Consider the following 20426-nt stretch of genomic DNA (forward strand, 5'->3'; position numbering starts at 1 on the left):
CCAAGTACCACTGTACTAAGGGCAGTTTTAGATCTCTGCACATTAGCTTGGTTAGTCCATGAAAATGGGCTCATATATTTTCAAGATAATGGTTGTTTAAAATTCAGGTCTTTTTAAAAAAAACAAATACAGGCCACGACCACTTTGTGTGCGATCATGCACATGAGCATCGCTGTAAACCCAGAAGTAGCAGGAATAAGCAGATATAATGGGGTGCAAAGGGGGTAGGGGCAGGCTCCGCCATCGTGCAAGATGATCCAGAATGCAACCCCTGCACAAACCGGGTGCTGCCTGATTTTTCTGCCAGAGGAATGTTCCACTTTAAATGAAGGAATCACACACAGAGTTTGCTTTTTGTTGCTGCTGCTTATTCTACATGCAGTAAAAAAAGAGAATCTTACAAAAATTACACAAATACAGACTTTATAAAAGTGTGTTAGGCAGTGTAGACAAGTCTGCAGTCCCTGAAGAAAAATAATCAGGCAACCTCAGAGGCAGTTCAACCAAAGTTCAGTCCTTTGTCAGGAAGAATCCAAACAAGAGTTTTCTAGGCCGTCCCCAAAAAACACATCGCTGACTTCACTGTTCGGAACTGTGTTCTACACAGGCATTTATGTGGAATGGCTGTGAAGGATGGTTGAAAACTCTAAAGGCACATGCCATCCATTTCAACGAGGGTCATATTAAAACAGCTTGCATAAAAGAAAGCCCATGAGGCCAAAATCCTGAAAAGAGAAATTAACACTTTTTCATTCTCGGTGACAAACCACCTCTTTATGGCAGGCTCTAGAGTAGGCTCATGCTCCACCAAGCAGAATGCAGCCCATCAGCTGTAGAAAGCAACTTACAGCAGCTTCTCTAGCAACTCACCTGTTTAAATCAAAGCACTGTGTTATCAGTTCAGCATCCCTATCTGGCTGATGGGCTCTTTTCAGCTTGGTGAGTCACAAGCTGTGTGCAGGCTGGTCGTGGGACCTTGCTCTGATACGGGCCGCAACCTGACAAGCGTAAGAGCATCTATTTGCCGTACATGAAGTGGAAATGACCAGTGCACACTTTTAAACAGCTTTGCATGATTCAAATACCCCTGAACATCCAATACATCCAATTATTTACACATACCTAGGAGACGTTAGCATATGCATTTTTCACTGCCACAAAAAAAGATAGAAATGTGGTCCAAAGAGGTATGGCTCCTGGTATCTAGCAAAACGAGAAACTTCAGTCCAACGGATAAATGGCTTTACGAACTACTACTATATGAAGTAACGTTAGCAAAACTGTATGCGGACACATTTCCTTGTTCAAATGTCTATAAATAACGCCATATTAAGAAGGAGACGTGGCGCGAGAAATCAGCCTTGACCTTTCCAAAGGAGGCCTGTGGTCTGATGCTGTTGAACGTACAATTGACTTTTACTTTACAAATCCTGGTAGGTAAGGCAAGTCCTTTTGAAGTATCTCCAGTGTTCTCTTCAGATATCTAGCATCAAAAATGGACACATAAGATCTGGCCTGAATAAGAGGAAATCCCTCCCTTCTGTACAGTTGATCCCGGCACACGACCCCCCCCCCTTTTTAAAAACCCCCAGGCAACACTGTACAAACATGGCTCTCATTTAAAACGCTCACACAGTGCATGCTTCAATCTCTCAACAGGCACAACATTCCCTGAACAAGTTTTCCATATTTAAAGGCATTTCATGTATCTTCCCCAACCCCGCCCAAAAATGTGATCATTTGGCATCGTGGGGCATTATTCTAGGCACTGACCAACTTTTGGAATGTAACAATTCTAACCTCTAAGGAACTACTGTAAAAGGAAAACTAAGGCAACAGTCCTTAGACAGTAGCAGCTTTCGGGTAGGAGCATCTAGAACGGTCCACTGGTGCCTGCCGCAATTTCACATCTGTGTACAGAAGGATGAAGATAAATCTTCTTTCCGAGATATCAGCATTGTAAAACTATTCATTAGCCAGGTGAGAAGAGGAGAAGGTTCTTCAGCTCCAGCCTGAAGTAGGGTAGCATCCAACTATGTTTTTTGTTGTTGTTGTTTAAGTGATATATTATGGCTTTACGCTCTAGTTGTATCAAGACTTTTCTAGATCTCCGGTTTTGTTCCTTTTCTCCTTGTGCTCACAGCAATAGCAGGGGGTGGGGAGAGAACTGATTTGTCTTTACAGATGATCTCGTCTTGTCTTCAGAAATGGTAGCCTGCCTTCACAGCTTCAATGTCACAAATCAGTGTCCTGGCCAGGAAAATCCCAAATATCTAACAAAGAAGAAAAGACAGACAAAACAAGCACTATTTATAAGAAAGAAAATGTTTTAGCAGTCTGGTCTCTTTATGAAAATAACAAAACAGTGCAAATTCTGGCTCTTTTGCTAGCCTGTTTCAAACTAGCCTGGAAATAACTGAAGTCCTCGTCAACAGTGCTGGCATATCGCAGAACTATTTAGCCCTGGAAAAATAGATTAGGCCTTTAACTGGTTTGGAACCAATGAGGTTTGTGCTGCTTCCTTCCATTGAAAAGCACTGCCCACATTTCAAGTTGGAAAACTATTACAATTGCTTTGCAAGACTGAGATTTGTGAGCATAACTGCTCAGTCAACACAACACGTTCATTCCTCTATTTTCCTTTAGAAGACCATTAACAGCCGCACAAGGATATGGGGCAGGGAAGAGAACAACACTCAAACCAAACCATATGGCAATTTCCTTTATCTAAGGGGGCGTGCAGGTGGGGATGAGGAACAGAACCACACACTCAGGCTACTAACCAGCCTCGATTTTACTGGTCCAACCAGTAAAACTTTTTCTGTTAGGGAGGCAACAATCAGGCATCTGGAAAGCCAATGAAAATCTAGGAGCTGCTATGGTCTGGTCCCTGACTTGCCAAATTCTACTCAGGTTCCACTCCCAGTGATGCTATTTTTGAAATCTGAAGCTAGCAACTCTATTTGTGGGATCACCAAATGGTATCTTTTGCGCAAATATTTGTCTCTAACAATTCTTCATCACCCAAACACTGTAATAGACGACAGATCTAATCACTGGGTAAGAAATACTATTTGCTGCTTCAACAGGCCAACAGGAACTCACCTGCAATAATGAAATGGCCACAAAAATTCCTGCCACGATGTAAATATTCCGGGGCAACCAAGCTTCCAGAGCAGGGATACAGCCCCTGGTGTAAATTCGTTCTCCCCAAGCGGATACAGGCTAGAAAGAGAAAATAGGAAGAGTCAGGAGAGAGGGGGGGGGGAAATATTTCACGTGCATTTTCTTTTTGTTACTCCCTCTATTTTTAAGAAAAGCAAGGACAACAAAACTGGAATCTCCTTGCTATGGGCAGGACTGAACTAAAACCAATTAAAATTCTGCACCTAGAAAAGCTAGGTTCTACAACCAATATCAAATGGCAAAATCTCTTACTTTGCATAATCTATTCTGCTATTTTTGCTCTCTTGCTGTCTTCACTGTAACAGTAAAAGATAACCAATGAAAATCTTATTCAGCCACCTCTTTACCTTTGTGGCTACAGAAAGAATAAAGAAGTATGGCACAGGTAGTTTAAAAATGCTTTCTTTTGATTGTGTTTTAAAAGATATGACCGATGTAAACTCAGGAATTTATCTGTGACTTGGAGAATTGGTTTATCTAAAAGTATCAATGAATATAATCCACCTGCTACGATATTCATAAAGAGCTAATATGGGGATGCGTCAAAATTTTGGTAATGTTTATTGGGAACTGTGGAAGAAATGTTTTCTGACATATGACCTGTGTCTAATGTAACGTGACCAATGTAACATGTGAAAATTGCTAGACACCCACAAATAAATGCCTCCAAACAAGACCTTGTGCATATGACAGTTGACTATGCATTCATAAGTTGCAGCCCACTTCAAGTCTGTGAGGAAAGTTGTACTGCCCACAGAAATTTACACTTAGCTGTGGCATCATCGTAATTGTTTCTTTTCAACACAACATTTATCATCATTTGCAGGGAAGACAAACATCAAAGGAGTCCCCCCTCCCACAACTTTTTAGGAAAAGGATTTCATACTAATGAATATCATATTGCATTGTCTGGTCAACCAATTTGCTATTCAAACTCAACCATAACAAAGTTTCCAACAGACACCGGTACTTCAATAGTTGTTTCCGCTTCTGCACTTCTTTTTTTACAGGATAATCACATTTTCCACTGGGAAATTATTCCCTGTGTTTGTAGCATCCATTGTAAATTACGCTAAAAATCCACTTACACTTTCAGACCCCCTTCAACCTTTGACAGGGTCATGCTGTTTGCTGGAGAAAGAAAAGAGACCTTCATCTCTAGGGGTGAGCAACCTCTGGCCTGTGGGCCAATCTTGACTCACCAGGCTGATTTGACCTGATATCTTATAGCTAAGGGTGTAATTTGTCCAAGGCTACTTTGTATAGCTCTCAAACACTGTGATATACAGATACACCACAATGTCTGAAATAAGGATGGAGCTTTGTAGAGGCATAAGCTGGCTTCAGTTTTTCCCACATTGCAGTTTCTACAAAGCACGTGCACACACACACCATGATTCACAATATATTGCCAGGTCAAAAACTATAAAACCAGTATCACGATATGGACTTTAAACTGTATTTGGACGACATGTTGATTTATTGTCCAGTCCTAATAGGAGTGAAAGGAATTTGGAGAAGCAGGCAGCCCCTGCTCTCTCATACATTGCAAGAAAGAACTGAACATATTAGTGCACCAAAAAAAACCCCCATGTCCTGTTATTTTATTGTCATTTCCAGTTTGGTAACAGCACATTGGGATGGAGACTTGGGAGACCAGAAACTCCTTCAGATTGCAAGTACATGCCAAGGGCATATAACAAAGAAGTACAGTCGTACCTTGGTTCTTGAGCGCCTTGCGATTCAAACGTCGCAAACCCAGAAGTGAGTGTTCTGGTTTGTGAACATTTTTTGGAAGCCAAACATCCGACGCGGCTTCCACAGCTTCCAGGAAGCTCCTGCGGCCAATCAAAAGCCGTGCCTTGGTTTTTGGAAGTCGAACGGACTTCCGGAACAGATTCCGTTTGAGAACCGAGGTACAACTGTATTGGGAAGACACTAGCCTTGGCCAACTATGGTTTCCAACATACTTCTGGAAAGGCTACTGATATGGCATGATCCTTCTTGCCTCCTATTCTGATGCTTCCTTTCACAGTGGCCCTAGCTCCTAATCCCTTGTGGGAAAGCAAAACTGGGGGTGGGAGGTAGGGCAGTGATATATGAAACAAACATACTCACCAGATTTCTTACATCATAGCCACACTGCGTGTTAACAACCTTTTGCTGAAGAGAGAGGAAAAATAGGGGTGTCAATATAGCTTATCAACCATGACAAGATTTCAATGCATTTCTTATTTTAAATCAGTATGAAGGGTCCTTTGCAAAGCAGCACGCATACGAGACTTTAGACGACATTTTACGCGCTCAGTTCAGGAAACACTTCCTTTTTCCGAGCACCAGTATTAATACAGAACTAAGAAGACAGGAAATATCTCACAGCAGGATCTTGGATGCAGCAGGAAAAAGGAACACCACATCTCTCACGGCTCTTGCTTGTGCTACTACAGTTGAAGTATATGTTAAGGTTCCAGTCGTTCGGCTCCTGAGCACCACAACAGTTATTCTGCAATAGATAAATCACTCTGTTAGACTAGGGATGTACCAAAGGATTTAGTACCTGTATCAGAAAAATCAACAAAGAGATTACATGCATTGAATCACATGGGTGATGTAGATGATTTTGTTGAAATAGGGCATCCTGTTATAAAATAATTTACTGATAATCATGAAGAATGGCAACTACCAAAATCACAAATTGGACTTTGGCAAACTTAACTAGATTGATCTGTCCTGTTTTTTGTTTTTCTAAAAAATTTAGTACAGCCACTCCCTAGGGTGGCAAACCCAACTATCACACCTGTTTTATGAACAACATACACAGAAGCGTTTGGGGGGAAATTACGTAGCATTCCCATTGTCACTAAACTATGAGCACATTTTATGTTTCTGTTTATTTGATTGGGATGGCACAGCTGTTGGACAGAGAGGTCAAGAGATAAAGCGTACAATCAGTATGTTCATGTGAGATATGTGTTGCTGAATTCAAGACTGCAGAAAGAAGTGGTCAAATATCTGAATACCCCTTTTCCATGTAAACTGGTTTCTGCATATTCAACACATTAGGGCAAATCTTCTAAAACAGGCTTCCTCAACCTCGGCTTTCCAGATGTTTTGAGACTACAATTCCCACCATCCCTGACCACTGGTCCTGCTAGCTAAGAATCACGGGCGTTGTAGGCCAAAAACATCTGGAGGGCCGAGGTTGAGGAAGCCTGTTTTAGAAGATCACAACTTCCATTCACCCTTCATGGTAAAAATTTTCAGGGAATCCAATACAGTGGTACCTCGGGTTAAGAACTTAATTCGTTCTGGAAGGTCTGTTCTTAACCTGAAACTGTTCTTAACCTGAAGCACCACTTTAGCTAATGGGGCCTCCTGCTGCTGCCGCGACACCAGAGCATGATTTCTGTTCTCATCCTGAAGCAAAGTTCTTAACCTGAGGTAATATTTCTGGGTTAGCGGAGTCTGTAACCTGAAGTGTCTGTAACCCGAGGTACCACTGTACATGGTTCAGGTTAACAAGCAGTTCATTTTCTTTCTCAAGAACTTTTAAAAGACCCGAACTCACTACTGTTTTCCCAATTAGAAGGCCAAGCAGATTTCTCAAAGCAACTTACCATTTTCTGCAACGAATCAATGAGGTTCTGCAGGTCAATGTCATCTCGGTAAGACTTAATGTTGTTCTTGAAAAACGTCTCCACCCGGTCCCTCACCCAGTCTTGGAACAAGAAAGCCAGGACAGCTGCTGCCAACTCCAGGACAAATATTAGCACAATCGTGCCACAGAACTGCAAAACAAAGAAGGGAGTGGAGGTGGTGGGAGAATGAGATTCTGCTCAAAACAGAAGCAAGCCAGTAGTTCTCCAACAATGTTCCAGGGGACCTTGAAATCCCTCAAGAAGACAATCGGTGATCATGACCAAAAGACCACTACGGATCTTCCTCTCTAATACACAGAACTTGGGGTGGGGTTGGTTTCAACATTTACACAGCCTTAATCTAATGTACTGAAAAATCTGCTCGCAAGGCCTTAGATCTGAGCTATCCTATAGCTCAGATTTTGTAATGTTATCTTAATTAACCATCTTGGCTGTGAGTCCTGGAAGACCTGCTCCTTACCTTGCAGGCCATTTCCCACCTGGCCTGAGAGGGTGGGGCTCTGACTGACTCCAGCTACAAAAGCCAAGGCTGCTGAAGGGGCCAGAAACCATCTTGGATGTCTCTTAGTGCAGACCCAGGTCACTGAGCCTGAGCTTCCAAAGTCATCATCTGCCATGAACTGCCAGGGGCAGCAACAGCAGCAGACATATTATAGGCTTATGGCAATATTTTATTCTTTTGTTAACTAAGCTGTTTTAAAATGACAGTTTATCTACAACTTCCTTTATTTTGAAATTTTTTAAGGTAATATTTTAGTTTCCTGGTTATTGTGTGGCTTTGAATGTATTACTTTCTATTTGATTTTCTTCAATAATGTTTTGCTCTGGGTTGTTTTATTTGACGTTTTAATGTATTGTAAACTGCTTTGGGATTTCCCCCCTTAAAAATATAAAGTGGTATAGATATTATAATAATAATAAACTAAATTATATAAATTTATATAATCACACACATATGATTTAGTGTGTATGTATATGTATGTGTGTGTGTGTGTGTATATATATAAATACACACACACACAAACACACACACACACATATACAAATATATATACACATATATATCCTAATTCATATAATATCATATAAATTTGGAAAGTTCACCATGTGTATCCTAGAATACACCCCTTAACCCTCTGTAATGCAAAATAGAAAGGGTTCTTGAAAGTTGAGAAATCACTGAAGGAGGCCAACAAAGCTTTTCATTTAGAGCTCACCAAATATCAAGCCCAATAAAACACAACTAGAAGAGACACACAAACTTCCCACAAAACAACTGCACATTGTTTGCTTGTAGCAATCTGTGAAAAGTACTAAAACACTGCGATGCAATTCACAATACCTGACAAAGAAACAAGGAAAAAACAAGACAGGGAAAACTGGACTGTCCAGAATAGGTGCATTTGAAAACAGAGGTAACCCTTTTTGATAACCCACATATCGGGCTTATTTGAGCTAGGAGAGAATCGCTAGCAAAGCAGAAATTTTAAATTCTTACAGCAAAAACTTACTGGCTTCTTAAGCTGCTCTGATCAAAATGATACTGAAAGTGGCAGTTACAGAATTTTGAGAATGGAATGCTCATTCACGGAAGCTAAGAGATGCTAGTACTCTCCTCTAGGTTTGAGGTCATGCAGTGTTAATGTATTCCAGCAAATACACCCAGAAGTTCTTTTTTTCTTTTTCTTTCTTTTTGCTAACACCTCAATAACAAATACTGGTAAGTCTGACAGGCTGTGGTTCTCAGAATTAGAGTCTGTCTCCCTCGTTGCTAACTTTCAAGAGAAACAATCCTGTTCGCCCAGGCATTTGATGGTTAAAAGACAGTGTTCCTGGCAACAGAGAGATCACCTGCTGACAATGTTTTTAAACTGTTTTTAAGGTTCTTTTAAAAAGGTTTTATGACTGCTGTGTCTGCCACCCTGGGATCATCCAGGAGGAAGGGCGGGGTGTAAATAAAATAAATAAATGGTAGTTCAATGTGAGTGTTTTTTAAAAAATATTGAAATAAAAAATTTAAGGTCTTATATATATATAATAAATGCTCATAAATGTGCCGGCCAGGCGCGCATATGGATATGTGGACCACATGTCTGGAGCAGCACAGCAAGACCGCCCTGAAACCATTTTTACTCCCAAACTGACCAAATGTTTTCTCTGCAAGGAGGGAGGGGTTGGGGAAACCTCTCCGTTGTCTCAGAAAGTGGGTAATCACCATCTCAAAGGAATGGGCAGACTACCAGGAAAGGCAATCAGATAAGGCATTATCAGATAACCTGGCAGACAGGAAAAACAACAACATTCACATGTCTGTTGTAGACCACCTTTTCTGTGATGTAGGTATGATGTTTGTGGGGGGTGGTCTTGAGCTCCAGGGCAGGGAATTTAAAATGTCTATATAAGGGCAGGCACACCTTTGTTCTGGGTCCTCCTCCTTTCCTGCGTGTGAGGGGAGCACCCTGTTGCAACAGTTCAATAAAGATCAGGCTTACAAGCTGCTTTGCTTCTCAATATTCTCTGGTTGGCCTCTGTTATTTTCTCTGACCGATGGAGAACCTACAAAGGACTCTGTAAGGGCTCTTGTGTCCCCCATACGGGAATAAGGGTAGATTTTTGTTTATTACAATATGATTGTATCTAATCTTATACAATCCTTGAGATTATAGGAGACAGCCGTTTAAAGACTTCTAACACTCAATGTTAGGAAATGTTTTTCACTACGCTACACTAAGACCCTGGAAGCAAAAAAAAAAAAAACCAACCCAAAACAAAACATCCCTTAATTCACCGCCCATCAAGTAATGCTGTCCTTCACCGACAAATTTTCTAAAATGTGTTGATTAACCTACTGGCTGTAATTAGGATGCTTTCACTTGACCTAGTTCTACAAGAATTGCACAGAGAAATAAACGAACCCCAAATCCTGACTGATGGGGACACTTCCTGGCTAGCAAAACACACACCCAACAATCCAATTACTTACGAATTTCAGGAGGCAGATGTTCTCCCGCAGGGCTCCTACACAGCCAGCAAATCCCAGAATGAACATTACTCCGCCAACAAACACGATAAGGACCACGGGGTCAAAGCCATGGAGGCGGGTCATTTTGGATATGTCAGAGAGCACCCCCTAAAATGAAGCAAAAACGAGAAAGAGTGAGAACCTGCTCCTTGTACTAATCAGTTATGACTTTAATGAATTAAAGCTTCCTGGCATTCTACTGTAAAGATACCATATACCTCAAAACACAATTCAAAAGCAGGCCTGCATCATAGAAGGATATGCATTGCATGCATAAAAGGCTCAGTGCAATTTAATTTCAATTAAATGTTAGGGGCGGGGGTTACGTCAATCTCCTCACAGGGTATTTAATTGCAGTAACCCTGCATACCGCGAGGAAAAATATTTGAATAAGACTTAAGGTCGTTTCGCTGACTATATTTTTAATTACCTACTATATTTCACTTACTATATTTTAAAAAGCATCAAATGGCTATGTGCACAAAGGGAGCCTGGGCTGGCCTCAGCTCTTTTGTCAGGTACACACTCCTGAATTTGTCATCAGGAAACGTCCCTAAATATCAGGTTCTGCCAACTAATCTAAGGACCTTGCAGCCAAGCAGGCTTCCACTAGGTGGCACTAACAGAATGACAAGTTGCAAAATGATTTTTATTTCTGATTTGGACACAGCTGTCAGCCTAAGACCCCCATGCAGTCATTTCCCTGCACCCGAGACAAAACTGCATCATTTCTGGATGGATTAAATAACTATCAAAGTAATAACTGTCTACTGCAACACTGGGATATTAATTATTATTATTATTATTATTATTATCATTTTTCTGACATCTGGATATTTACATTTCAAATAAGCCTTTATTTATAGGTGTTTGTGGTGCTCCCATCAGGTACATGCCCTCAGTAAAGTTTTTGGAAACTTCAGATGGGGAAGGGGGGACACATCACAATGACTAGGAGTTTCAGAAAGAATTTAAGTAGAAATGTGAGCAGATAGTTCTCTCAAACAGTGATTCGTAGCATCATTCAAATATGAGCTGCTTCACGGGAATTCCCCTTGGAATTAGCATTGTGTTTCCTTTGAAAACCAAGTCACCAGCTACCAAATGGGGTGACTGGGGGCAGTTGCACGATGAAGCTGGTACCATCGAATAGATTTGGGGGGGCAGAGACAGGACAAGTGTTTCATTTGTGCGACACGAAGCGCTTTGGTTTTGTTAAAAACACACACACAGATCCAAATAACAGGAAGTGGCAATGAAAAAGAAACACCCTGGAAAGCCTTGCGCAACCTTTAATACCAGGGTGGCTGCTCCATAGCGGTTTTTGTGATTCTTCTCCTTGCACAAGTGGAAAAGCAACTTTGGGTTGGGGTTCGCCTGTACCACGCAAAACTCTTTGCAATATCCAGGAGTCCTTCGGTGAGCAAAAGGGACCTTTCCCAAGCGGAAAGGCACTTTTTGATCCAGCCCACAGAGTTCTTTGGAACGCATGGGAGCATAAGGAGAGCCCTGTTGGATCAGAGGGCTGACAGCAAATCCCAATCTACCTTCTGCCCACATCTGTTCTCAAGTCTTCTTCTTTGGCGATCACTCGTAGCCAAGTAAGAATGTCTTCCATAAACACGGTTTTAACAATCAGTCCATAAGTGACTGTGGAGGCCAATTCTGGATCCGCATGTCCTTCCACAGTGGGGACATTGGTTTCCGGGTGGGAGTTGATCACAGCGTTGATTTGCCAAGCGTGCCTTCCTCTTAGCATGTTTCTCCCTTGCGTCCTGAGTTCGAGTGTCTTCAAAGCCCACTTTTGGTAAAGGCTGTTCTCCAATTGGAGCGCTCACAGGCATGCGTTTCCCAGTTGTCGGTGTTTATATTACATTTTTAAAATTTGCCTTGAGACAGTCTTTCGTTAACCACCAGCATTACGCTTTCCATTTTTAAGTTCGGAATAGAGTAGTTGCTTTGGAAGACGATAATCAGGCATCCGCACAACACGACCAGCCCAATGAAGTTGATGTTGAAGAATCATTGCATGCTACCTATCACAATATCACAGGTAAAAATGCCCATATTTTGGATATGGAACACTCCCACTTTCTCATTCAGAATTGCTTCTCTTCCTGTCGTCATCCCTGCCCCACTCTCCTAATCATACATTGATAAACCCACTGCCTGAATATACTCCACTGGAATTTCTATGGTTGCAATGGTTCAGAAGGTGCCTTTGGAGTGGCAACGAATCGCAGCAAAGTATCCCAACAGCAGCAGTATTTTCTCTATGAGACTATTTACCTGGGAACAGTTTGCGGGTGAGGGGTAGCATAAAGCAGGCTGACTAATAAAACTTAGCAGCTGAATACAAATAGCAAAACCAGAAAACCCAAAGCCCAAAACATTAACACTCTCATTAAATGCGATAAAACATTGTCATTACTAAGCAGAAGAAAACAATTTCAGGTTCCAGGGCCCTGAAGATCAACAGCCTGCCCAATTAAAATGGCCAAATCTGGGCTGCTGATTTTTGGTGTGAGTAATAGCCATATGATGCTTCCCTCCTACAGAACTTGTGTGTGTGTGTGTGTTAAGTCAGTCCTTGGAGGAGAAAGGGTACCATAGCAACTATTTTTTTTCTGGAACTCTGCCCATTTTGCGTGAAGCTTCAGAAATAGCCTATCATTTAGAAGTTAAATGTAAATGCGCCAAATATCCCCTTGCCTCCTTTTTCCCCGCCCTGACCTGCAAATCTCATCATCACCCTATGGTTAACTGCAGAACAGCCAGCATGTCTAACAAATTCAGAACCTACAATCATGTAAAAGAGGGCCCCATTTAAAAAGGGATTACCTTAGCACAAGGAATTCATAAAGGATGTTGGGCAAAAGGGCTGCACTCTATCATCTTCAAACCAAGCCCCACAGAGGCAGCAGGAGTGAGGAGGGGGAGCAGGAATCTCTGCTTTTTCATTCAAACACAAAACTTGTGGTTTTCCCTTGCTGAAACTAAATTTTCATATAGACTAAAGCATTGGCTGAGGAAGAGGAATGTGGGGGAGCATAAGGGTGGGGTGGGGTAGAAGAGAAACTGGTGCAGAATTAGGCAAGACATGCCAGCTAACAATAAATTTAGGAAGCTAGGTATCTACCCTCCCAAGCTTTGATTCAAAGCAACACGGGTGATCTGCCCCAGTAACAGCCATATGGCCAAAGTCACCCAAGAGGGAGGCAGGATATAGATATTACCTCCACCAAAATCAGCAGCCCAGGTTGAGTGTGGAAGTGATGAGATGGCATGGCTTCCCCACTTAAATGCCTAGCTGGGGCCTGACAGCCCCAGGAACTTGCTTCCAGGAATTGTATAGAGGATTCCAACCTAAGGCTTCTTCCCTAGAACCAAGCCCCAGGGAACCCTGTGGACTTTCTGAATAGATATATGCAGGATTCTGCTGCAAGGCTCTTTGCACCCCCTAGATAAGTAGCTGATTTTGCAGAACACTCATGAAAATAAGCCTGGAGGCAGAAAAGCAGTGCTAGTCGGAACTTCTGTCCTTCAACAGAAAGGCCAACGTGTAAAGGATGAGTGTATGTGCTGTGTGAGACCCCTTGCACCTCCTCAATGAGAAGCAGCTCAATTCTCTATTGCAAAGAGTCATTTTTCTTACCTTTTCGCTCCAGGCCCAAAGACCAGCCCCAAGAAAGGCAACTCCAGCAAGCTAGGGAAGAAAAAGTAACATGCTTATTATATGCTGGAAAGCATTGTTTGGTCACGCACCCCCACCTAGAAACAATCATTATGAGGCAATATGTACATCACATTTTTCCCCCAATGGGATGGAGTGAGGGACAACATCATGAAACACCAGGTACAGGACATCTGCCACACAGGTGTGTTGAAATTTCGCTTCGGGTGAGAGTTTTACAACTGCTGCTGTTTTTCAGGTGTGGAAAGCCTCAAGGCAAGCGTAGAGTCTGGGATGTTGCCCAAGGTACCCTAACCACATAATGAGGTCTGAATTGGCTGCGGCTATCTGGGGAAGACAAGCTGAGGTAGACAGTTGATATAAATCTATGGTACGGCTGAATGTGGCATATGTTTTGCATTGAGTCTCCCCCAAAATAGAAGGTGCCAAAAAAAAAGAGAAAACTATGAAAATTATCAGAGGGGCTATAGCATCTTCATTCCTGGACAGTGTTGATGTTAGCAGTCTCCCTCTTTTCAAAAGGAGTCCCCTGCCTGGGGAGTGGAAAAATGAGAGCCAAAATTACCACGTAATGAGATTATGCGGGGGAAACTGTGGCTTTAAAAACTACCACCACCAAACAAACTCAAAATCCTTGTGGAATGAGGGCTCTGTATGTCAGCTGACAACATCTGTAGTGATATTAAAACCTCAACACACAAAAGAGCGCTCTCTGGAACAGATATGCCGAACCGGTCAACAGCCTAAACAGGAGCATTTCTACAGAGAAGATGAAGCTGAGAAGGTGATGAAACAGGAAGGAAGTCATGAGTGAGCGAGAGGCAACTGTTATCTTCGTAATGAATTTCCGAACTCGTTTACACAGTGTGCTCGGTCTGATCAGTTTTGCTTCCCCTCTAGCAAAAGCAGCTATAGATTTCATCGCAATTTCCGCCACACAAGTATGCGTTTTACCCTCCACTGCCCCAAGCAAAGGTTGTTTATTTTTGAGCTCCCAACAAGCAAACCAGCTGGGTGCCAGTTCAGCTTATTTACTGCCGCACAGCATGAGGCCAAAGTGAGAGCCATTCAAACGTTTTTTTCAGAGGAAAAAATGCTCTCGTGAAGGTGGAAAACCAGGGTGCGATATTCCAGTGCAACTGAAGTCCCATTGTGGAACTGTAATGTATGACTGGGCCCCAAGACTGGGCCAAAAGAAAACAAGGATGTCAATGGCTACTAGTCAGGAGAGTTAAAATCTACCTCCAGGATCACAGACTGCATGTCTCTGAATACCAGCCTCTGGGGAATAACAGGAGGAGAGGGCTATTGTCTTCATGTCCTGCTTGTGGTCTTCCCATTAATAGACAATCTGGTGAGAAACAGGATGCCAGAATAGATGGGCCTTTGGTCTGATCCTGCAGGGCTCTTCTTTCATTCTGAAGTACAATGGTGCCCCGCAAGACGAATGCCTCGCAAGACGAAAAACTCGCTAGACAAAAGGGTTTTCCGTTTTTTGAGTCGTTCCGCAAGACGAATTTCCCTATGGGCTTGCTTCGCAAGACGAAACATCTTGCGAGTTCTTGCGAGTTTGTTTCCTTTTTCTTAAAGCCGCTAAGCCGTTAAGAGCCGCTAAGCCGCTAATAGCCGCTAAGAGCCATGCTTCGCAAGACGAAAAAACCGCAAGACGAAGAGACTCGCGGAACAGATTAATTTCATCTTGCGAGGCACCACTGTACAGGGCTACCTTGGGTTACGCTACCTTCAGGTAACGTAACTTTCGGGTTGTGAATGCAGCAAACCCAGAAGTGCACATGCGCAGAAGCGGCACCTCTTGTTGAGGACTTTTCGGATTGCCGACAGACCCCCCGGAACGAATTAAGTTCATATCCGGAGGGTCCACTGTAACATTATTCGGGTCACAGAAGATACTTGAAACTGTCCCACAAACTCCAGCGGGTGCAGAATGCTGCAGCGAGGCTCCTCACGGGGTCCCTGCCATGGGAGCATATTCACCCAGTGCTTTACCAGTTGGACTGGCTCCCGGTGGAGTATAGGGTCAGGTTCAAGGTGCTGGTCTTGACCTTTAAAGCCCTTTGTGGCTTAGGGCCCTCGTATCTACAGGACCGCCTCTCCTGGTATGCCCCACAGAGGACCTTAAGGTCCATGAATAACCATAGTTTAGAGGTCCCGGGCCCTAAGGAAGTCAGACTATCCCACACCAGGGCCAGGGCCTTTTCAGTGATGGCTCCTACCTGGTGGAATGCTCTGTCCAATGAGACTAGGGCCCTTCAGGATTGAACCTCCTTCTGTCAGGCCTGTAAGACAGAGCTATTCCGCCTGGCCTTTAATTTGAATTCAGCCTGATCTTTTATTTCCCTTCTCTTCCCCTCCCCTTTTATGAAGATCACCTGCTCTGAGACCCCACAGCTAATTATCCCCTGGCCTCCTCGCTGGCCCAAGTTGGACCAATTCAGCCAGCTAGCCCTGGGGATTATCTAATGCTTATTTCCCCTAAATTGATTTCTGAATTTTGAATTTTATTGTTATTCATGTTTTTATACTGTATTTTATGCTGCTTTTCTAATTAAGTGTTTTAATTTTGTTGTTAGCTGCCCTGAACTCGGTTTTTGAACCGGGAAGGGCGGGGTATAAATTATTATTAATAATAATAATATTAAAGGTAAAGGTAAAGGTACCCCTGCCCGTACGGGCCAGTCTTGCCAGACTCTAGGGTTGTGCGCTCATCTCACTCTATAGGCCGGGAGCCAGCGCTGTCCGCAGACACTTCCAGGTCACGTGGCCAGCGTGACAAGCTGCATCTGGTGAGCCAGAGCCGCACACGGAAACGCCGTTTACCTTCCCGCTAGAAAGCGGTCCCTATTTATCTACTTGCACCCGGAGGAGCTTTCGAACTGCTAGGTTGGCAGGAGCTGGGACCGAACGACGGGAGCGCACCCCGCCGCGGGGATTCGAACCGCCAACCTGCCGATCGGCAAGTCCTAGGCGCTGAGGTTTTACCCACAGCGCCACCCGCGTCCCCAATAATAATATTACCACCCCCCTAAAGAAACCCATGCACAAATGCATGGAGCTCACCCATTAGAGCAGTGGTTCTCAAAGGTTGTGGCGCACCACACTGGTGTGGCAGGAGCGGATGGCAAGGGTGGTGGGAAGATTCAAGGGCAACTGAGCATTTGAACATTTCGCTGTCATATTATACAGTATACTATAGTGTATACTATAGTAACAAGTCTTTTTTGTTTGTTTGTTTGTTTGCTGAATATGGATAGATACCTTTTCAAAATTAGATACTGAGGACAATCTCACCATATAAATGAGATTACCCGGCCAAAGCAAGCTCACGCCTCTCATTGACCTTGTATACATACGTAAGGTACTGTTATAAGAATTTTTAGGTCTTATATATATAAAATAAATGTTCATAAATATACCAAGCAAACACATATATAAATATATAAACCACATCCAAAACCCACAGGAAAAGTCCTAAGGCCATTTTGACTCTTTCAGTTACCTCAAATATTTCTCCACAAGGTCGAAGGAAATGCAGAAACTTCCCCATTGTCTCTGTCCTCACAAATCCTGCCTTAAGGGCACATTTAAGGTGTGAATAGGGTGAGCTTGTGACCTGGCTCAGGAATTAAGTATTATCATTACAAAAGAATGGCCAGGCTCCCCAGGTAATCCAGTCAAGTGACCATTAACAGGTAACCTGGCAGACAGGGTAAAAACAAGGCAGTCAGATTTCTGTTTAGACCAGTGTTTCCCAACCACTGTTCCGCGGCACACTAGTGTGCCGCGAGATGTTGCCTGGTGTGCCGCGGGAAAAATTAAAAAATTGAAAGATTTTTTTTTTTAAAGTCAAATTTTCGATTGGGGCGCCGTCACTAGATGACCCCTGGGGTTCCCTCCCTCCCTCCCGCTCTGCGCCTCCCTCCTCCTCCTCCTCCGGGGAGGCCCTTCCTGGCTCTCGGCCAAGGCTTGGCGGCTGCCACTCACTCACTCGCTCGCCCACCCGTCCCTCCATCCCTGCACCCGGCCTCTCCCCCTCCGTCCCCGGCGCGGGGGCTGCCGGGATCCGTAGTCCCCTCGCCCTTGGGCTCCGCGCCCGCGCGGGGTGCGCAAACTACATTTCCCAGCGTGGCCTGGCGGGCCCGGCGTTTTGTTTGAAGCGCTCTTCTCCCGGCCATGGAATGAGCGCGGCGGCGGCCGGGCGGGCAGGGGCTCTTCCGCGCAGACCCCGCGCAGCCTGCCTGCGCCCCCGCGGAGATCGGGCGGCAGGATGGAGGCCGGGGATCCCCGCGGAGGCGGAGCGGCGGAGGCTGCCCCCCAGGTAGGGCTGCGTCGGGGGGGGGTTATTTTTGCAATGCTGCATCCGCGCCGGAGGGGACGCATCGGACCGCGGGGAGACCCCTTGGCGGGCGTGCAAGGCAATGCATGCGTGCAGGCATTGCATGGAGTGCAGTGCAATGCAATGGCAATGCGGCGCCCTGCATGCATGCATGCAACTTCCACCGGCGCTCCGGACTTGGCAGGTGAGGGGGGTCCCCAGTGGGCGGCAGAGAGAGCCGGGAGGGCGAAGGGGAGCCGGGGGGGAGCAGCGCTGCTCCCCAAGCCGAGCCCGGGGGGAAACTTCGGCGTCGTTGCGCCGGGTGTTGGAAGCGGAGGCTGGCGGGGGCCCCTCACCTGCAAAACCTGGTCGCCTCTCATATATTTCGTGCATTGCATTCCTCGCCCGCTTTCTCCTCCAAGGAGCTCCCGGGGGCACGCGTGGTTCTCCCCGTGTTATCCTCGCAACAACAGCCCTGCGAGGTGGGTCAGGCGAGTGGCCCAAGGGAGCACCCAGGGATTGTCCTGGCCAGGTGGGGTGATTTGAACCCTGCTCTCTGCCCGGTCTTCATCCTCATTTAGCCCCCACATGTGCATGACTGTGCATGACTGAGGTTTTCCCCCCTCGTCTTGGCTATGGTGTGAGTCTGTGCTGTTAATTAATGGGGTTCTGCCTTCGGAGAAGATGAGCCAGCCCTCAAGGAGGTGATTATGTAATTTGCTAGCAATTCATGTCCCTCCCGGCGTGACGCTGCGCGCTGACGTCACGGGGCTGTAACGTTGGTGTGCCTCGAGATTTTTTTCATACTTTCTGGATGTCCCGTGATCATAATATAAAGTAGTTGTGTTCCATTTTATAAATCAAGCACGGTGAGGAGATTTGTTTGTTTTCCCCCAATGTATTTCTTATTAATTAAAAAAATTGGTGTGATGTGAGCAGATTTTTATTCTGAAAGTGTGGCCTGGAGGGAAAAAAAGAGAGAACTACTGTATTAGAACTACGAGCCATGGACACATTGTCCTCTCTGCCGCCATAAACCATCACCACATTGATGCATGGAGATTGCAGGCATTAACCTCATCCCAGTACATTTCGCAAGACCTCAAGGCCAGAAAAAGGGTGAAAAATAGTTACGGAACTGATGCAGGTACTTTTTATTATGAAAAAATATTTCTCATGGGCAGAAGCACAACAGTCATCTCCATTTACACAGCAGAACGTGCATCTACGATCTAGCTTTAAAAGCACCTGTAAAAACAGAGGGAAGCTTACCAAGATTTAGACAGCTGTTTCAACTTCCGTTCTCTATGGGAATACAGACCCGCTGCTGGATTTTAAAACTGACCCTGGAAGCAAAGGTGAGCACTGACAAACAAGCAGAGAGAATTCTCAGGGATTCCTGTTGCAGCTTCTAAATTCTTGATAATTCTCTCTGCACCCTCCACCTTCTTAGAACATCACCCAGGGTTGCTTCCATGTTCATGTTGGAATCCAATGGCTTGGTGTTGCCAAGGAGGAAGCCCAAACAGCTACCCAAAACTTCTAAAAGCTGATTAAAAAGGTAAAGGGACCCCTGACCAGTAGGTCCAGTCGTGACCGACTCTGGGGTTGCGGCGCTCATCTCGCTCTATGGGCCGAGGGAGCCGGTGTTTGTCTGCAGACAGCTTCCAGATCATGTGGCCAGCATGACTAAGCCGCTTCTGGCGAACCAGAGCAGCACACGGAAACACCGTTTACCTTCCCGCCAGAGCGGTTCCTATTTATCTACTTGCACTTTGACGTGCTTTCGAACTGCTAGGTTGGCAGGAGCTGGGACCGAGCAATGGGAGCTCACCCCGTCACAGGGATTCGAACCGCCGACCTTCTGATCGGCAAGTCCTAGGCTCTGTGGTTTAACCCACAGCGCCACCTGGGTCCCTTAAAAGCGGATTACTTTTCTATAATTTTGTGGCAAACACACAAACCCAAGAGACTAACCAGTCAGGAGAAAGCTTGATCGGCAATGACGGAGGTCCTGAGGACTTGGTCCCATCATCTACACTGTCCACATGGACAGTTCCCACCCACTTTGCCGCATCAGAATGAAAAGCAGCCATCCACTTCTCTTGGAGAAAGTGAAGTGCTGCACTCTGGAATTTTGCTGCAATGAAATAAAATGTTGTGCCCCATCTCCGCCCCCCGCCAAATTTTCGAACACTACCTGGCCCTCGCTGACATGGATCCTGCACCAAGCACAATATGCACACCCAAAACACACACCAAAAAAAAAAAAAAAGGAGTGCAGCCCCCAGACCCCACCATTGCAGCATCTTCAGATCTCCTCTGTCCACAGATAACCAACAGGCCTTTTGTGAGAGTTCAGCCGAACACCAACCCCTTCAACCTCCCAAACTTGACAAAAAGCATATGCAAGCCTCTGTATCCAATCCAGTTACATTTTCCAGGGGTGTTCTGTCAGTTCTCTTTAGATTAAACCAGCCAACTATCCTGTGGGGCGAGTTATTTTAGGGGTTAAACCATGGGTAGGCAAAC

General features: G+C 44.7%; 1 protein-coding gene across 1 annotated transcript in view; it reads right to left on the reverse strand.

Moving 5' to 3' along the window:
* Positions 1-346: 346 nt before the first annotated feature.
* Positions 347-20426, reverse strand: part of TSPAN14 (tetraspanin 14) — a 42627-nt gene continuing 22547 nt past the window's right edge. The window contains exons 3-9 of the mRNA XM_028729226.2: positions 13523-13573; positions 9829-9975; positions 6804-6974; positions 5564-5689; positions 5305-5349; positions 3106-3225; positions 347-2273 (exon numbers count right to left, since the gene is read on the reverse strand). Of these exons, the coding sequence (XP_028585059.1) occupies positions 2202-2273; positions 3106-3225; positions 5305-5349; positions 5564-5689; positions 6804-6974; positions 9829-9975; positions 13523-13573 (732 nt within the window). The 3' untranslated portion in view covers positions 347-2201. The remainder of the gene's footprint in view (positions 2274-3105; positions 3226-5304; positions 5350-5563; positions 5690-6803; positions 6975-9828; positions 9976-13522; positions 13574-20426) is intronic.

Source organism: Podarcis muralis, chromosome 6, assembly GCF_964188315.1.
Source record: "Podarcis muralis chromosome 6, rPodMur119.hap1.1, whole genome shotgun sequence".
Lineage (NCBI taxonomy): Eukaryota > Metazoa > Chordata > Lepidosauria > Squamata > Lacertidae > Podarcis > Podarcis muralis.